The sequence below is a fragment of the Falco rusticolus genome, chromosome 1 (genome assembly GCF_015220075.1).
Source record: "Falco rusticolus isolate bFalRus1 chromosome 1, bFalRus1.pri, whole genome shotgun sequence".
NCBI classification, from domain to species: Eukaryota; Metazoa; Chordata; class Aves; order Falconiformes; family Falconidae; genus Falco; species Falco rusticolus.
Genome location: NC_051187.1, coordinates 110,499,141 through 110,520,168, shown reverse-complemented (window position 1 = coordinate 110,520,168; position 21,028 = coordinate 110,499,141). Strand labels below are relative to the sequence as shown.

At 39.5% G+C, this 21,028-nt stretch overlaps 1 protein-coding gene across 4 annotated transcripts in view; it reads right to left on the bottom strand.

Annotated features, from left to right (window-relative positions):
* WDFY3 (WD repeat and FYVE domain containing 3) overlaps positions 1-21,028 on the bottom strand; it is a 185,192-nt gene that overhangs the window by 113,689 nt on the left and 50,475 nt on the right. For all 4 annotated transcript variants that reach the window (XM_037396249.1, XM_037396260.1, XM_037396258.1 and 1 more), the window contains exons 3-4: positions 11,670-11,880; positions 4,846-4,969 (exon numbers count right to left, since the gene is read on the bottom strand). In XM_037396249.1, the coding sequence (XP_037252146.1) occupies positions 4,846-4,969; positions 11,670-11,849 (304 nt within the window). In that variant the 5' untranslated portion in view covers positions 11,850-11,880. The remainder of the gene's footprint in view (positions 1-4,845; positions 4,970-11,669; positions 11,881-21,028) is intronic.

Here is a 21,028-nt window from a genome sequence, read left to right as displayed (position 1 = left end):
CTGCTCATCCAAAGATAAACTCAACTGTGTCAGCATACAGCCTCAACAACCCAGTCAATAAAAGAACGAGCTTCCTAGGATCTCTTGGAAAGGCACTATATTGCTTACACTCGCCTTGCATAAGATCTGGTAAACAGCAATAAAAATAAATTGAGAGTTAACTAAAAGTAACCAGATATCAGAAGTCAGTTCTGATCAATGGCTGCTATGAGTAGCTGATAAGACACTACTTTCCTTTCAGAGCAATTTCAATAAATTCAGGACAGAATCACCTTGTAAAGCATAGTCACCCACAGGAGGAAAAACATATAATGAAAAGAGACATGTGTAGTCACAGCGTGTGAGATTATTTCCAGCATAATCTCTTCTCAGCAGAAAAGTTAACCAATGTACCAAAAAAGTCTGAAAGCAGCCCCTAAGTCCACTTATTTTAGCAAGAAATAGTCTCAACTCTTTAAAGAGAAGCAGACAGGGAAAGTAACATTATCAGGAAAACTTCAGACCACCATGGGAGGAGCCCAAAAGGCTACGTACTAGTAGAAGATAAGAAGTGTCCTTAACTACCATTGGTAAAACTTACCCAAAACACAAGATACACTTGAACAAATAACACTAACTCTTGTGTATTTAAGAGAAACAAAATTAGTTCTGCTGATACGACAGAAATAGAAATTAATAATACAAGCAGAGTTTGCAGGTCAATGGAATTTTGTAAAGTATAAAGGTAGGCATTGTCAGAGGCCAAATACAAACCACTGATGTGGTTTTCTGCCATGGTTAAACATTATGATGATGAATGTTCAATTTGGTCTCCCAAAGTGGTTTGAAGATGAGATAATGACAGTCTTTCAGCAGATCTGTTAGAAGCATTTTCACTGGTGAAACAGTTTGAGTAAATCAGTGACATTAAGATGAAAAGAAAGAAAGGGGGGGGAGGGGAGTGGGAACACACAAAAAAAAGCAAAAAACCAACCAAACCCAAAAACCCAAACCACCACAACATTCAGAGGGTATAAAGAGTAACTGGAAATGTTGTTTCTGGAGGAAGGAGGGATTAGCTGAACAGTCCAGAGGTATGGTAAAAAGTAAAATTAGCATTAAATAGCAAAACACTGAGACAAATACATACAGAGAATACTGCAAATACCGGATGAAATGTTGACTGAAATCACTGAAGCAAGACACAACTAAATTTAACTACACAGACTAGCACACATGAAATAAAAATAAGAAAAAAAATATCAAACAACTTTTGACATGGACCTCAAAAGGAGGTTAAAATGTTCCAGACCTGTGATGAACTGTTTTGCTTTCTCATTCTTCAACTTCCTACCCTTCTGCACACGTTTCATAGATTGTCCCCACAAACACTTACTCATATTCTGACTCGGGAAGGACCCCCCAGGTTGCAGGACTGCCCATCGGAAATCATTCTGAATCTCACTGTAATATCAAGTTTTTATACATCCTAATGCATTAAATAATGGGAGCTGTCAGTATGCCTTTTGGTGCACTTGAGATGCAGATAACATAGGATTGAGTTGGAAACAATTTTAGTAAACATGGAATAACCACTACAGGGTACCAAATCACAGGTTTACACACCCTCAACTGCTGAAATACAAGACATTGTTAAGAGTGAAAGAGAAAGATGTACTCTGTACTTGCCCTGTTTCTTATTTTCTGTTTGTTAGTGACTGCAGTTGGGAACCCACCGCTTGGTTACATGGGTTCACAGTTCGATCTGGGGAAGGCAGCTTTATGCACTTACCTTTAAGTCTGCAATATGAAACTATTCATTACTTGGGATTTCCTATGTACAAAGTACAGGTACTCACTGAAATGATAAACCCAAAGATCCCAGGCTATTCAGCTCATGGCACCTGTGGCACAGAGAGATAAGCTCTCGCACCTACCTGCACACCAGCCACTCCCTCATAGAGGATTTCGGGGACCACACTCCACCGTGAACCAGCCTGGCTAGTTACCTTGAAATGGCACACAAGTCCCACTGTCCATGCTAGAGGGACTGCCCGAACTAACCTTCCCCGCTGCATGTTTATCTTTGTATTGGGTCTAAATTGTGATGATGTGCCAAACACTCTAGGACATGCTGTTGAGGTATTTGCAAAATCACAGAGGAACCAATTGCATCCAGGTTATGTCCTTTGAAAAATATATGAAATATAAGTGTTGCTTCCCTTCCAGCATCAGTAGCCAAAGCAGTCATTAGCAGACACATTTATTCTACCAAGATTCCAGCTGTCCTTGTCCCTTTTTTAAGAAGTCTATCTTTTTCATCCCTGAGCCAGATGCACTTGGCTTACAGAAGAAATGTTCATTTCTGAACTGAGACTACATTAGGAATAGCAGTTGGAACATATATTTTAGCATGGTACTACCACAACTTCTTTGATCAATTCAGACATGAAATTGGATTTATTTGTGGAAAGTCGGACAGCTAAAAATGTCAAGTATATAGAGCTATCTCACCCATGACCACACCATCTTCTAAAACAGACTAGGTACCCCAGGGCAAGGGAAACTATGCACAGATATGGTTATTGCTGTCACCTGCAAATTATCACAACTCAGTTTTAGCTGCTTCATTTTTCTTACTCCGAGGTTACATACATACTAGAAAAATCAGGCAGCTGAAACTGTAGTTGAACATCCTACTTAAGATAGGATCCTGACATAGTTACTACTGAATCAGGGAATGCTGTTCTGAGAAAACTACTACAGTCTGCCAAGAATAACTGAGATATGCTTCCATAATGGCATTACTCACATAGCTATTAACATAAATATTCAAAGGCCTGATGAAAAAATTGTCCTGTGCTCCATTATGAGAGGGAGGGGAAAAAAAAACAAACACACAAACCCTAACACAGCCACAGGTAAGATTTTATCATACCACGTTCCCAACTATAAAATACTGTATTCATCTCTTTGTAAGAAAGCAAGTTCTTGTAAAATTTCTTCCCTTTCATTAACTATCTAAAGCTGACTTCTGATAACATTTGTATGGAAGGCTTGCCTTTAAAACAAGCTCAGCAGTTTTGTTGACTTAAACAGAGCACTTCACACCACCAGGAATCTGCACCTGGATATTGCCAGAGACATTTCCTGCATATAGTTTTTACTGAAGTTTTTCACTTTTAAAAATGTGCTAGGAGATATAATTACCTGTTAATAGCTATTAAGATATGCTGTATCTTTTTGTTTGGTACACAAAAATAATGGAAGTTGTAAAAAAAAAAAAAATAAATCCAAGTGCCTCCACAAACCATAGATACAATATTGTGTCTTTAACATAAAGCGTATTCTAAAAAGCCAATAATTTCTATTATTTTTTTCAGTCTTGCAGGAAAGGTGTACCTAGCTCTAAACAGTTTTGACATGCAAGTCTGCAAACTATGAGTTTTGACAGTTGGTTAATTGGCCATTTCTGGACAGCAAACCGCAACTTGCTGGTCCCACCAAGAGTCACAAAGCAACCTCAGAACACGGACCTATAAGGCCTTCTAAAGTAAGTTCTGAAAAGGGTTTACTGACAGACTTAATAACAATCTTGATAACAGAGGAAAAATTACTGCCTTCCATTTTAAAGTCAACCTTGGCACTCATTACATTATAGTTTAGAAGAGTACTAAACTGCCTTTTAAGTCATTGTGGTTAAGTTTCCACGTGAGTAGAAAACAAGAAAACTCCCAAAACCCACCACCACGGTCTACCTCTGACTTGTGAGGTTTCAAGGATGACAACTGGATTATCTTGAAGCAACAAGCAGAGGTATAGCTTAAGTAATAAACACAAAAATGGCCATTCTTAGCAGAATCCAACTGACTAGCAGGCGTAACAGATGTTCCCCAGAAAAAAAGGTCAAATGAACACCACCATTCTCCCAGCACGGCTGTTGGACATTCATTTCCACCAAATACCTAAAGGAAAAGACATTTTGTGCCTGTTTACCCATAAAGAACAGGTTTTGTCTATGATATCTGTTTAGCCATCTGGACTGTTTCACTGTTAGTCACTTTACTTAAAATGGAAAGAAATTGTAATTGGCACAGTTTGTGACTCCTGATTTCATGCGTAATAATTTGCACAGCCTTTTCCAGCCCACTATTTCCTTATTTACCACTAAATCCAAGTTGAGAAGCCAGCACAGATCTTAATTATCTAGTAGACAAAAGTTTGATACTTCCCAGAAGCGCTTGTCTTCAGAAGAGGAAATCAAAGAGGAAAGCTATAGAAACATGCCTTCTTGGTGCATTGTCTTCTGTTACGCAATTGCCCAAATGTAGTCAGGTTCTGAAACATGCAGGGTTCAACAGAACCAAATCTCATCCTGACGTTTAATAAACAGAGCAAAAGACAGGTCCACTAATATCTTTCTAGAGCTGGTGGTGTTGGTCCTGATGTAGGACTTGCAGTACTTTCACATCTTATTAGCATTTTAAGGTAGCTGTTGGCCTGGAAGCATGTTTTTGGAATGCTAATATATGCAAGTTGCAAAACACACCGCAAACAGGCACCTTAGGCAAGACAGAGCAACATGTTCTTGGTCTCCTTCTACTAGAAGGTAATGCAGTTTAGCTCACTCCTCTCCCTCTGATGCATTGTCAAGTTTGTGGAACTCTGCTTTCTCCGTAACCAAGGAAGGCAAACTCTAGCCTCCTCCTCTCTCAGCCCAAAGAAATGGAAGACAATTTGTTTCCGCTGCGCAGAATTCCATTTCTGAGCCTGCACAGTTGGCTTGGATGGCAGCTCATAGTATCCTGACTGATCTGAAATTGGCGATGCACATCTCAAAGCCCAAACTTATGCCCCATGCAATACCTGTGGACTTATTTGATGCTCTCCGTCGAATTTCAGTCACCATCAATCGTGACACTTGAGTAGTAAACTGCAGAAGATCAGAAAATTTTTCTGTCATTGTACTTGGAGGAGCATTTCCAAACACCTAAAACGAGAAAAATGGAGTATCAAAAAGTCATTCACTTTACAAGGATCACTATGAACTACCGCCTTCCTTTGCAAAGAAGGAGTATTACCATGGAGATAACAAGTTTTTGTTTTCCTGCTGCGGTATTCATCACTGTGTTGGTTTTCACAGTGCATGCTGTAAGATATATTCATAGTTGGAATTAAGCCATCATTCAGGGAGGTAAGATCTGATGAACAAAGAGGGAAAAGGGAATCATGAGTTTTCTTGCAAGATGAAAACCCCAGAGCCTCTAAAGACTGAGATTGCACGTAAGTGGGTAAAGACTAGGTAACAGAGCAAATTCTCCTACTGGAGTTCTGTTTTTAAGAGCAACTCCTTTACTATTTCCTGGACCTAAACGTCTCACAGGGGTGAACTGCAGGTACAGAATGATGTGTGTAAATCTTCTAGAAAGGAAGTAGAACTGCCCTGTTAAGTCTTCCCTCAATAAACTGACAACAACAGGAAGCCTCCCACACTGCTGGCATCCCAAGGCCTTACTGTCCTCTCTTGAGCTCCTCCTGAACATAACAGCGGTAGTTACTAGGGATTATCTTTTTTTATAAATCGTCACTTAATTCACAATTAAACATTAATTTGGTTATTAAATCATTTATTGAATCACATTAAACAGGGAGAAATTTGTTAACTCTGTGGCATGGCACTAAGCTATGGAACATGACATTAGCTCAAAATGGATTAGCTAGTTGTTGAGGTAATTTACTGTTTATTCAAGACTGCACACAAAAAGAAGTCTCCATCCACACTTGACTAAAATGGTCGCAGTTAAACCACAATATTAATTATCAAACACAGCATGCAATCCAAATTGTCGGTGCTGAAAAAAACAGAATAGCCTGCTAAATACCTAAACAGTCAAAACACTTCTCTGCTCATTTACATTTTCTCCCTCAAGGCTATGTACATAACCTGCAGGAGTGTCACAATGAGCCAGTGTAAAAAAACCCAGTATTTTTCTAATAAAACTTTAGTTCAACATAGTATATTTGCTTCTCAGAAAGAGGATGTGATCTACAGCAGTACAAACGATTTGGACTCAGCAGCTGCTTCACCCTTGTTTCCTTTCCCTGGGTGACCCAGTTATACTATTACAACTGAGCTGCTGACATACTTGAGGTCACTTAAGTCAAGGGACATCCAGTGAAATCCACAGTATTACAGCCAACAGGGATCCAAGATAACTGTAGTACCAACTTACCTTGGAACCCCAAACGCACTGAAGAAAACTTAAAAGGCAGAAGACAGAATAACCTTTGTCTAAGTTTGACTCCTTACTCCCCTTAATATCAGTTGCTCTGGCACATTACAGGAGAGCCATAAATATTTTTCCTGCCTACTCGCATTGCAAAGTCATGATGAAATAGAGCCAGAAATACAACACTGAAATTCAACACTCTGTTTCTTCACAATAAAAATATTTTTCACCAAAAAAAATAAGCATTTCTCATACAGGAAATTTCAACCACCATTATCAATAAAACAAGCAAACAGGAGTCTAGACATCATAGGCAGAACTGTTTTCAGCAGACCAAGAAAAACACCCCTCGTTTGGATTACAAAGGATGTAACATTCCCAGTACAGACAACCTAGATCTCCCTAAACTCTTCACAAGACCTCCTTCTGCAGTCATCTGCATCAACTCCCAGTTCATCTGAGAGCCTAACTTCCACAAGGCTACAAGATGTGAAGGGGGCCTCGAGGCTTGCACGTTAGCTGGTATAACCTAAGCAAGATTATCTAGACTTTCAGAACACACGTTGGCAGAGCATCTTGCCATCATTAACCGTTTAAAGGTTTCACTCAGACCAATAAAGAGGAAAAACTAATAACCCTGTTACCTGTCCCAAGCTTGCCTAGAGTCGTCAGCAGATCCCAAGAAATGCAGAGATCAAAATTACAGTAAAAGGCTGACTGAGGTGATGGGATTTTAATTAGCTGCCCCATAACCAAGTCTGTGCTATGTAGAGCAAGCATTGGATATTGATATATTATTTGACTAAAGGTTGTAGTAAAACCCAGGAATAGGATATGAAACATTTTACCAGTAAATCATCTTTTTTAATAAGGAAGAGCAAGGTCCTTTCAAGAAAATGTAAACCATTTACTACAAACCAGCCTCTTCATCATTCCATCCACTTTTTTAATATACTGCAAAAGCATTACTACTGTGACAGTAGAGCAATGCTTCCACAAATGCATCAAACTCTGAAAGGAGCCTTTTGAGTGCTCTTCCAGAGGGCTAATCTTTTGTTAATTATGCACTGATTTAGCTTTCCATTACTATGTGATTCATCATTTCACAAGCCTCCCTGAACAATGAGGAAACAGAAATGGTCTGTAAACCCATTCATTACCAGAAATAGCAAGATGGTTTAAACTGTAGCATGTTTGAGACATGCCGTATCTATAAACCAAAGTTAAGAATGCTTTAGCTCCTCTGGATTTACTGTTAATAATCCTCAAAATGTCAGGAAGAAAACTGAACTGCATTTCACACAAAACTTCAGATACTTCTGAAGGGAGGAAAAAACCTAAACATACACGCAAACTCCTACATGGTTAAGCAAGAAAGCCTCAAGCTCGTGGATACACAGGTTATTTAACTGGCTGCCTGTTGCTGGCCACTTGGATGCCTATGGGAAGCACACTTACCTTCCTCACTCTGTATATCTGCATTCAGTAAAAATCACACTTCTTCTAGAACTTTTTCCTGGATTTTACATACACACACACACACAGACACACACACACTCCCTGCTTCCAGCCAAAGACACACAATTACCACTTCCAACAGCTCACTACTCTGTACAACAGAATTCTGAAGCACACATTAAGGTGCGGTACAGAAGTCTTGATCTGAGCTCAACAATTTATTTGGAGTTTTCTCCTCCTAAAACAGACATCCCGATCTTGTAACAGATAATGTTTCTATGGTACACCATCATGGACTTCACTCAAGGCAGTTAACACAAGTACTCAATCTCACTTAAACCTGTCCAACAGGAGAGAGATAACTACGCAAAGTAACTGAGGGATTCAGAGTCTGAATTTTAATCAAGTTATTAACTGATAGCTTAAAACATTTGCAGCTAATGGCTATCTTTGAGAAACAATAATATTTTTCAAACAAAACTTCTAGCAATGTTTTAGTGTTTTCTGTCAGTAAAAATATAGTCTCAGAGGAAAATAACCTCAGAATTTAAAGTGAACCAAGATTTACCATGTCTCCCACTGAAAACGTCATATAAGACCCTTCAGAAGATTAAATATTCCTCTTGTTCTATTTTTTATTCCAATAAATTTCAGAGTTTGCCTTACTCTGACTCAGTTACTAACCTAGCAGGATTGTTCCAAAACAAGCTGTACCACAGACAGCTGACAGTCTAGAAGAAACAAAACTAGATAAGCCAAAGAAGTCACACTATATATTACTCTATATGTAAGCCTCAAAAGAAGGTGGCATTAACCAGGAATGTAAAAAGGTAAGCTGTGAAAGTATAAATAAACAGATGACATCACAACTGCTCAGCCTCTTGAACACGGGAAGACACACATGCAAGGAAAAAAAATTCCGCTGTAACTGGGACAGATGAAATCTGGCTGACCAAGAGAAATCCGTTCTGTTTGTGTTACACTAACAGTTTATTGATGACTGATAATGATTATCAAGGACTGCAAGAATGGAAGTGAAAGAGCACAGACAATACATCCTTCCCTCCACGTGCCAAACTACGACTCAGATTTTAGAGGCTGGAAACTGAAGTGACAAAATCCAGCAACTGTCAAGAAGGACAACTCCAAGAAGGTCCCAGAGTAAAAACAGTCAGTTTGAGGACAATGATGTTAAAACTAAACAACAAAACAAGAGGGAAGAGGAAGAGAAATGACCACAGGTAGGATATAAAAGCAAAACATTTGAACAACACAGAACGCATGTCTTCAGCACCAAGTTCACCTCAGTACAGGAGGGAACAAGAGAGTCTCTAGGATTCAGAGAAGGGAAGAAAAGCCCATCCACAAAATCAGATGGATTCTGTAAAGAATAGAAGAGAGACATGGGGAACCTGGGGAAGCAAAAAACCTACAACAAACAAGGCAAAAGCTGGAACCTAGGAGAAAAGAGTAGCCAAGATGTATTCATACAGATGGAAATCACAGAAACCACTCATCTTTTCAAGGATTATAAATGGTACCTGAGACTAGTTAGGTGAGGGCTGATTTTGATGGAGCAAGAAGAAAATTTGGGGCCACCGATTCATTTTTCAGAATGCTTCAACACACCAGCTGAATGAAGGACAGTGAAAGGACACAAATGGTACAAAAACCTAAGGCAACCACAACTAGGCTTCAACAGGATCAAGTGGAAGGACTGAGAATTAGGACAAAGTCAATAAGCAGTGTAAAGGAGAGGAAAAAAAAAAGCATAGCAATAAAGAAAGGGAAGAGGGAAAAAGGAGAAACAACACAAATTAAAATTTAACTGTTCTTCTTTATCTCTGAAGTCTTCATGAAAGTTTAAGGAAAGACTGTACGGAAATAGTGCATTGCTGAACTACGTTTCCTAAATCCAGTTATATCACCAATTGGTATTTCCATAAATACAATACTGCTGCAAGTAACTACCACAACAGCTAGGAAAAAAAATTTCTCTACCCATAGGTTACAAGTAAGTGTTGAAGCAGCTGTAGTGGGTACGTTCCCTTTTTCAGAAGCATCAGCCACCTGTAACCACCAGGGGGAGATTTTAAGCATAACTGCATCAAAATAACCTTCACAGGCTCAAGCCAAGATGAAGATTCCATTGTGCTAATTTGTAAAAACAAATTAAGAAAGTCCATAACTAAAGGGCATACAAACCAAACAGATAAAGAGAAAGCAGAGGAACTGAGCTTACTTCTCCCAAACTCACACAACAGGTTAGCAGTAGAACTAGGAATAAGATCTAAGGCAACTGAATGACATTTAGGGGATCTATCCACTAAAGCATGCTACCTAGTAGACTGAAAATCCTATTAATGCTATACCTTAACTAGGATTATTTTTTCTACACAGCATTGTCGTGGTTTAACCCCAGCTGGCAACTAAGCACCACAAAGCTGCTCACTCACTCACTCCCCTCCCCGTGGGATGGGGGAGAGAAAATCAAAAGGGTAAAAGTGAAAAAACTCGTGGCCTCAGATAAAGACATGTTAGTAGGTAAAGCCAAAGCCACGTGTGCAAGCAAAGCAAAACAAGGAATTCATTTACTGCTTCCCACCGGCAGACAGGTGTTCAGCCATCTCCAGGAAAACAGGGCTCCATGATACATTAACGGCTACTTGAGAAGACAGACAACATCACTCTGAATGTGCCCCCTTCCTCCTTCTTCCCCCATCTTTATATGCTGAGCATGATGTTGTATGGTATGGAATAGATCCCTTTGGTCACCTGGGATCTGCTGTCCCAACTGCATCTCCTCACAACTACTTGTGCACCCCCAGCCTACTCATTAGTGGGATGGTGTGAGGAGTAGAAAAGGCCTTGACTCTGTGTAAGCACTGCTCAACAATAATGAAAACATCCCAGATCATGAACAATATTTGCAGCACAAATCCAAAGCAGAGCCCCATACTAGCTACTGTGAAGAAAACTCTTTCCCAGCCAAAACCAGCACAAGCATCTAAGCAATTCAACATCTAACACTGTCATAAGCCACACTTTCAGCAAAACATCAATTTAAAGAAAGAGAAAGCCGAGTTGATTTTATGATCAAGTTTTTGCATTTTAGTTTTTGGATGATTCCAGTTCTCCACAGTAGGGTATACAAGCACAAATCCATCACTGAAAAGCAGCTTCAGTAGCAAGGGTTTAGGTCAAAGCAGGAAAAAGAGAAAAGTCAAATCTGTACCTACTGCTCTTTCAAGACCCTGAAACTACCACCAGAGTTGTTATTCAAACTGAAGTGGCAGAGTAACTGACTGATGTCAGGAGATTTAGCTCCTATTAATTCCACTGACAGTTGTCACAGTCCTGCCTCCAAACAAAATCTCAGTGCCTGAGCACAAGGAAGCAGTGAAATATGAATGGCACTGTACAAGCGGCTACTACATCTTCCCTACAGATTGCTTGTTCAAAATCCCCCTTGTCCAAGAAAAGGGATTCAGACTCAATACACAGGAAAGGGGCTACAAGGGCGATGAAAATACTAAGAATTTATCACGAGAGGAAATTAAAATTGTTCAGCTTACCTAGCGTAGCAAAACCAAGTCTGACAAGAGATATTGTAATTGTTATCTCTAAATATGCATCACTACAATAAACACAAAGAAGGGAGAAGAGCTATTTAGACTCAAAGACAATGCTGTCACACAAACAAGCGGGTATAAACTAGCTACAAGTAAGTTTAGGTTGGAAATCAGATGACTAATAACAGGCAAGCTCTGCGACAGTCTAAAGACAACTGTGGATTGCATTTCAGAAAAAGTGGTAACAGAAGGAAATCTCCAATGGCAGGTTTATCCACTAACACAACACTATGAGATGAGAAGGGGAAAACTGAAGGGATGCCAACAGAAAGAAAGCTTCTGTTGTGCTAAAACCACAGGCCTCGGGAATACAAAATATGAGCAGTCAATTCAAATAAAGAAAACATCTCTTGCAGATTCTCCAGCTTACCCTGTTAAACACTGGCAACATCATGTACAGTTTTTCTTCTTGTTCTTTCTGGGTCATGTGCCGTGGAGGATGACAGAGCTCTGTGAAGAGGCGACGCAGATGCATCAAGCCTAGTGCATTATCCTGAGGACTACACTCCTCCTGCCGTGGCCGGCCCATGATCCTCTTCACCATATTCATCTTGAATGACTTCTGGAAGCTCTCTTGTATCCTGTTCAGAAAGGAAAATGAACTTACTGAGTACAACGGATTGAGGCATTATTCCATCAAAGCCTTTAAATATATAACACCCTCTCTCTCAGTAAGTACCACACTGCAGTTAAGAGCATTAGCTAATTTTATATGCTAGACATTTATTAGTACATGTCTGGAGGATTTAAAGCCAACAACTTGAAACAGGAAAATATCCAATACTCTTCAGCACGAAGCATGACTGACCAGGCTTCAAACACCGCAAAACAACTTCAGCACTTTCAATTAGTGATTTTTACAATTCCTTGGTGCACATTCCACAGCGTTTACGGCAATGTTATCTACGTATTGCAAAGTATTCTCAAAATAATTCTAGAATAGGATCAGTACCAGTTATGTACTTTAAAATCTAATCAAACAAGACCTTCAAACTCTCTCAGACATTGGCTTTGTCATACAGAGGCATGCTTTAATTTTTTCCTGACTTCCCTATGGCAAATAGACAAGGCTACCCAATGGAGCTATCGTTCATCTCACACTTCAGCTGTCAGGTCTCGGAAGAACACCTCTGTCTTCTCCCTCTTGAGGCACAAGAAACTTGTTTTAGAATCACAGAATGTTTTTGATTGGAAGGGACCTTTAAAGATCATCTTTTCCAGTGGACGTCAGGGTGGCTCAAGTCCCCTAGCAGAATCAGGGCCTGCAAGTGTGACACTTCCTGTAGTTGCAGTAAGAATGCTTCATCTACATCCTCCCCTTGACACACAGTCTGTAGTAAACACCAGCCATAAGGTTTCCTTTATTGGCTTGGTCTCTAATTTTCATCCATAAGCTCCTGACCTGTGCATTGCCATCTCAAAAAAAAGCACTGTGTAATCAATCCATTTTTTAATGTAGAGGCCAACACTGTGACCCTTCCTCCCTTGCCTGTCCCTCCTAAACAGTTTCTAGCCATCAATTGCATCATGCAACCACACGATTCATCCCACCAAGTTTCAGTGACAGTGGTCAGATGACAGTTTTCCAGCTCCTTTCAGCTGTTAGCCATGCCGCGTGCATTGGTATAGAAGCATTTCAGGCTGACTCTCAACTCTCTCACCTTTCTCACGGAACCTTTTTGAAGGGTTAGGGTGCATTCATCTCTTCTGTGGCAGATGCGCTCATCCACCCTGCTGCTTATGAGTATACAAGTGTCCTGGCTTTGGACTCCATCCCACAAGCTCATTAGTTGAAAGTGTGATACACTAAGTCAGCCAACCTGCCAGCAAAGATTCTCTTCCCTTTTCTAGGTATGCAGATCCCATCTCTCCCCAGTAATCTGTATTCCTCGAACAACATCCTGTGATCACAGAAACTAAAACAGTGGTGATGACACCAGCCACAAAGCCAGGCATCAATCTGCATAATGTGTCAACCTCCGCCTGCACCCCTATCTCTGACGGGCAAGATAAAAGTAGAAGATCACTTGGGCCCCTGTCCCCTTCACTCATGCACCCAGGGCTCCTAAAGTCCTGCTTGATCTTGCCCAGGTTCTGCTTTACCATGTCACTGGTGCCCACGTTTTAAAATATCTCATGGATACGACATAGCGTCTGTATTTAGTCCTGTATTAAGTCTTCAAAACAACATGGACCAAATCCTCAGAACATGGGACTGAGGATCTTGCACAAGAGGGTCTGAGCAGATAAATCCCTCAACAGATGTAGTCAATTGGATACTGTGGCAAAAATAACTATTCTCACAACTAAGTTCAAGTAAAGGAAGGTAGTAAGGGGGATACAGGGAAACAGTTTCAATTCCACATACAAAATTAAGGAGATCAACAATGAAATACTCCTCAGAACCCTAAAGTCGACCTCTCCTGGCTTAAAGGTGTTTGGAAGGACAAAGGTCAGTAACAGCCATAAAAATTATTCAAGGGTAGAAAATGCCTCACAGCAAGAAACTTAAAGAACTTCATTCCACTACTGAAGAACTCAAACCCACAGATTAAGTTGTGAGGAAAGACAGTAGCTGGATGCTAAAGCCAGGAAAACACCAGCTACAAACAAGGACTACACTTTTAAAACTAAAGATAATTAACCACTAATAAGAAATATTAACAATGGAAATTGACCCAAGGATGAAATATCTTTCTCGAACGTGTTCATAAAACACCACTTTACTAACATGCAAGAAAAGTTAGGAACTGATGCTAACAAACTTTTTGGTACAATGCAAAACATCCATTTATGAAACGAGAACTCATAAAAAAAACTAAGCTAACGTACAAGCCAGCAACTGTCAGCCCATCCTGGAAATCTGCACTGGCTTTTTACATTTGAAGAAAAATGAGACAGAACTGGATGTTATCTTTTAGCATATTATCCCTAAGAAATAACACAGCTAACTACTTCAAATCAGCATGATTCACGCAGTTAAAAAAGAGATAGTACAGTTTCTGGAGGTGTTTCTTCCAGAAACCCACACCTTTTCCCAAACTCTTCAGTTTGGGAACTCTTCTCTCACTGTAATAACGTGTAAACTAACAGAATACCACATCTTAGCTCCAAGAGCCAAAACCTCACTGCCTAAAACAGCAGGGGAAAAAAGTATTCTTTTTTTAATCAATAAATCTTTTAAAGATAATAATTTAAATTTCTTTTTATGAGTCATAAAATGCTGAGAACTCTAAATCCAACACCTAAAACACATACTACCATTGAATGCACCACTGCTGTAGACTTCTGCTAGCGCAGCCAATTTTTCTTTTAAATCCTATTGCTTTGTTCATCCTAAGCAGACACTAGATCAGGAATTTGCACTGGTTCAGCCACACAGTTGTAATTCTAATTCTGACAATTTTGTTATAGTCAGAGAAGTCCAAATACATGTCACACACAATTTTCCCAGCATAACAGGAGCCTACTTGGGACAGCTTCTCCAAGACGTGATCCAATGACCTCCACTGAGACAGTTTTAACCCAGAGGGATGACAAATGCAGAGAACAATTAAAGTAGTCCTCAGTTTCTCAGCACAGTCACAGTCCCTCCTGCCTGTTCCCCAATACAATCAGATATTCAACCTCAATGTAAGAGGTGGGGCAGAGAAGAGGGAAGAATGGATGTAACATAGTGTAAGTAAAATCCAAATGAATTTAACTCCTTTTTTTTCTCCAGAAGTAATCAAAAGACACCACAAAAATTGATATATTCTATGTGTGTACTTAATTCAGTTGGAACTCCAAACAAAACAAAACAAGCCAACCCAAAACCCAAACACCACACCAGAACACCACAATGCCACAGAATTTCGGACTTCTGTCCCAAAGACTCCCCTGCAACACTCAAGAAAATCTCCCTAGAAGATACTGCTTTGGGAATATCCTTCACTATAAAATACTCTCTTCCTTGAGGTTGAAGTCCATGTTGCACTGTATAAAGTGAAGACAGGGGTAGTAACACTGACATTTACACATAGAGATCTTTGCAATATATGCTGCTTTTCTTCAATGATATTATCTGCCCTCCAGATCAGCTTTTTCTGTCAGTATTTTCCACGTATTCTCAGCCCTCAGAATCATGTAAAGTCTACCCTCAATTCCACTGCAGATCAGTTTGAACGTATGCAATATACTAATTTCAACCAGAGTAGACAGTACTTGTGGAATTATTCCACAGCTGAGTCCCACTGTTTCTGCCCTGTTAGAAATAAGGCTAGCATGGGCTCCATGCAACATCATACACAGTATCTTCTACATCAAATCTGAAAGAATTTCTGCGATTTACTTTTGCCATCTGAATACTGATAGTTTTTCTGATTACCACAGCACAAATTTAGAAATACAAGACACTGTGGGCTATGAGAGCTCCAGCATTAGGCCTAAATCTTAGACACGAGAAGGATTATTCATAGTTTACAGCAGGCAAAAGCCTCCTCATTGTGAATCTCTGTAACAGAGCTTACTTATCCCTAAGAAAACATTGAGATGTTTAAGCTCATTAAAAAACCAAACAAACAAACAACAAACAACACTAAAGTAATACCTTAGAAATACTACATTAGAATATTACACATGCTCCCTGAGTGAAAGGACAGCAGTATGTTGCTACTATGTCCTGGGTAAATATTTTGACTGAGGTTTTCTTTGTTTAGGCTTAAATCTGGAAAAGAGAAAGTAGTATACCTAAACCTTTTACTACAAACAAAAACTACCTAGGAGAAAGGACCTTCCCATTCTATTAAGTGAAAGCATCTGCACAGTCTTTACAGTCAGCTGTAACCACCACATGACTCGAATTCAGCATTAAGGCCTGGCAGTCTCTTTAATGCCAAAAATGAAAGGATTCCAGTATTTTCAGTAACAGTCAAGTCACCTGTTCACAACTGCTTGCTTATACCACATGACAAGCAAGTGCCCTGCACAGCAAAAAGCACCTTAAGAGAAACAAACTCCCAAGTTAGGGAACACCTGTCTTGTAATTGCTTGTAGAGCTTGAATTTGGCCTGGCTTTACACCATTCGTTACAGTACAGTCTTAAATTGCACACTCACTTCCTATAGTCCCCCCACAAAGGGCCTCCTGCCTCTCTCAGCAGACAGGCTGGACACAGCCCTTGCTTCACAAGCAGTTGCTCAGTATTTTGCCACTTCATCTCTCCAACTGTGATGCTAGACCTTGGTTACTGCAACCCAAACCGAAAGCAATGCACTTCCTCATGGGTTCTTCTGTCCCACTGATTACTGCCAGATCAGAATGCCTCACAGCTAATAACCAACTTATTTTCACATCTGCCTCACAGCACAGGCATGTTGACAGCCTCAATATACACACAATGAACAAACACATGCACACACCTTACACTAAAACTGGTCGTGTCTAATAATCTGGATATCTAGTTTAAGAAACTTTGGAGGGTAGCTAATGCTAAGTGGCATCTTGTGATGCTTGAATCCTTCTGCTTGCTTGCGTTGTATCCCTTAGAGACTAGCTGACATCCTTCTCCTTGTGATCTCAAAGTTAGACACCCAGCCCACAAAGGGTGCAATTAGAGAGCCATCCGAAAAACCTCAGAGGTTTTGTGGAAGATGCAATGACAGAAGCTGATTCTCAGGAGAGGAGGCTCTTCCGTGCCTTGCATCCCCTCTTCTGGCACATACAGCCCAGTGCAGGCACACGTTCTTTCCTACACAGCCCTGATGAGTTACTTCCCCCAGAAGGTCCATGCAGGCACACTCCACATTGAGAACCTTTGAGTTGGATGGTCCAGCTGTTGAGTCTTTGGCTTTTTTTAGCTGAGTAAGAAATTAGAAGTTATTTTGAAAGAGCAAACTAAGCAAGCAGAAGCTCTACAATGCAGCCCCACAGTGACAGGTACACGGTTTATCAGGAGTGTTGAAGCAGTTCAACCCACTGCACCCATCTTCTGCTACTTGAGCTATAAAGGTGAATTAATGGCAGTTGTGTATCATCATGATCTCTCTGGGCCTAAACTAAAGGCAGACACTGGATGAGAAGATTTCAAACGTGCACAGACAGCTACAATAAAAACACTGCTCTCGTAAAACACATTGCTGTTTTCTCCTAGTGGCAGAAGTAGAAAAGTCTCCATGTGAAGAGAAATGAAGCAAGCAGTAAAGGCACAGCATAAGCATCCTTACTTAAACAACCCCTTTATTTTCTTTCACTGGCTGTCAGATGGCTGCACATTTTCCCATAAGCATAAGCAAGGCTGACCCATTTGAGCAGCTCTGATAGAAACCTATTCACCAAGTTCTTCACTCTTCTGTTAAATTTATACAGGAACCCTACAAGATGAACACATGAGGTTTCTCAAGAATTCTCAGTGGACTTAGTGCAAGTGGTAACTTCTATCCTTTAAAATAGTATTTTAAAGTGTTTTCTACTGTTAGTGGAAGCTGTTGGCCAAATGATCACAAACCACTTCACATAAAATACCAACAACTTACAAAGCTCAGACACTGTGAGAAAAACATAACACATACACATAATCGTTAACACAAGTTAGGGTATGATAATGTACGGGTAATACCACTAGAGCTATCAAAACATTTGTGAAGAAAAAAAAAAGCAAGCAGACAGAAGCTGCATGAGACACACTTATTTCACAATAGCTATTATAGGTCCAAGCTGTGCATCTAGTTCCAAAAGGGTGTTATTTAAATAAGCAGCTAGGTAATTATCTGCTTTGTAATTACAGTCGCAAGTGTTTCTCCAGGCACTGTGTTGGTATTACATCAGCAGCTTAGCAGTGAAACAGGAATCGACTTCTTTCTTTGCAGATTATAATAGGACATCAGCAGACACCTCTGCTCCAAATATGTAGGGAAAATGAAACTTAAGGTAAACCTTGTTGCTACAATGAATCACCGAAGTCCATTAGTAAATTCCACTCCTGTTATTTCCCTCCACACACATTTGTTACTTCTTTCCCGATTTTAAGATTCCCTACTTCTGTAGTTAATACTAACGTTCCAAAGATGATCATCAATATGCACTATTAAAGAGGACATTTTCTGGCCTTCAAAAGAAATAATAAAGAGCTGTTACAGGCTAGATATATCCATTTGCCCTTAGAACTGAACAGGAATAATAAATTCTCTTTGTAGGTAAAAACATCAGCAGGAGGGCGAGTAAGGAACCCCACTTCCTCCCACTCTCCCCCACCAAACAAAAAAACAGAAAGAAAGTCATGCACAAGGAAGCTGTGTTGCTGAAAAGGAAGGCATCAGCTCTCCCTGATGGACTGAACTCGCACACACTTCGGGGGAATATCGCCCAGTCCCCACAAGACAGGGCCTGGAGCAAAGCCAGCATGCTGACTCAGTAATAAAAGTGCCTATTCCTGTACTAAGTCTTCCTGTTGTTAAACAGCTAGTCACCTGGTTAAAACAGGAACTATTTCATTGAGAAATCCTCCCAACAGAAAAACACCATCAACTCTCACTCCACTTTTTGTACTGCAAAGTATTATTAATTAAGGAAGGTGTGCAGGGAAGGACTTGAAGTTCGCCCTATTATTTCAGAGTTGTGGGTTGGTTTTTTTTCCTTTGCAGTAAAATACTTTAAAACTTATCTCAAGGAATCTTATGTTATCACCTGAAGGCTTAACCTTCCTTTTTTTAGATTAATGTAAGTGCAGAGGCCAACCTAATGAAATACTGTTTTATTTCTACAGGTTGAAGAGATGCTTACAGAGGTGTCTCTTCCAATTCACAGGCAGTCTCCAAACCAGAGAATTCAATGCAGTTATTTTTTGCTTTAACATCTCTTAAAAAAATAAAAAAGAAAAAAAGGACACAACAAAAAAAAGAGAAAGAAAAAAGCTTACTATCCTAATTCAGGACGTGGTTTTTCCTGTTCTCTGAACTCAGATCAGATGAGTATTTAAAGATACAATTCCTTTGTTACTTGCAATATTAGAAATGCTATTCTTATGCTCAGACTGACCTTAATGATTTGACATAGCTGCAAATAAAAATCCTTAATACTTCAACAAATATGAAGAACTTAAGTAACTGGTTAGTGAGAAAGACACAGATATAAAACCCAGACTATCAGTCTTCTTTCTAGGTCCATTTCCCACAAATTATTCATGATAATGACACATAATAGCAAGTGCTGATAGAGTAGATTTCCTGTGGTTTGTACCCTCTTGAAGGTTAATGTTTTATATTCAGTGAAAAAAGAAGGGCAACAATTAAATAACAGTGATACTTTTGACTTACGCTGAAGGGATGGAGGAAAGCTGTCTTGCTAAAGGCTAATAATGCATGTATTTCTTATTTACTATTAACTTAAATGAAAATGAACTTCAGCTATATCAAGTTTTTGCACTTCATTTTGTTCAAATAAGAAAATCAAGTCCTGCTTTTTACTTCTGCATATGGTCTATTTTTTCCTGACTTACTAGTGTGTACCTTATGTCTAGACAATAACCCTATCTTTGCATTTTCTAATTCTTTAATAACTACAAAATCTTATTTTCCAAAATTTCTTCCAGTGCTTTAATAAAATATTTCTAAGCTACAAACATTTCTTCCACCAACTCCTAAACACAAAGCCCATAAAACAAGTATTAAATACTACCACAGCAGAAAACAGTACGTAGTACTTCTCCAAACCACAGTTCAAGTTGCATCCATTTTCTTCGCTTCCATTTCCATACACAAAAAGTACAGACAACTTTAAGATCTCAAGTGCAGACCACCATCTTTTATGCCCCCGCAACTGAAGACTCTACTTCAACTTTATTTTTTTACTGCAATAGCACATAACAACAGTTACCTAGCATGAAAGACTACTGATGCACATGTGGAGGTAAAGGATGTGATTAAAATCACTGTTCATAGATATTTTAGGGATGGTGCTTGAAATTCCTAGCTTTATGAAACAAGAAGGAGCTACAAGTGAATTTTACAGAGAGCAAAGATGAGAGAGCACAAGAGGAAGGAAGCATGTGTGCTGCCTTTTCCTAGCAGGAACAAAACTGACCACATAACATCTAGAATGTGATTTTTGGCTGGATGCTGATAAAATTGCTTCCTACATCTTTATTTAGCACACGTTAGAATCTGTCACCAGCACAAACATAATTTTGAGTGCTGCTTTTCTTTAAGGAAGCCCTTCTCAAGACTTAAGGACTCCTATTTTTCAACTCAGTAATAATCGGATAATCAAGCTAAAGAATTGCAAAGGCCCACAAAGCAAACTGCCAGAAAACTCAAATATAGGCTATTTAGACTGGCCACACATACTCATTTAAGGTTTCTGCCTTTGCATTTTTTACTCTACATCTTTTCAACTAAAATGAAAGACAAATTCTCATTTTTTCTTGAACTACCACACACTGCCTAGAGAACTAAAAGGTAAATCTGCTTTTGTAAGTACTTGAACAGATACATCCACCACTTGTTTAAAATTGGCTTTTGAAAAAGGTCAGGGAAATTTAATGAGTAATTTTCACATTTCAGAAGCCAAAGAGCACGTAACAAATACTGCGCCAATGACCAGCTAAGAGATGCAGAAAAGCTCATCTTTGAGGTACCTGTAACAGTACTTCATCTCTTCATAAAACAAGACCAAGAAACTCAGTCCATCCCTAAGGCTACCCAAAACCCACATTTAACTGCTGTGTTCTACACAGCTTCATCTGTGAATTTCAAT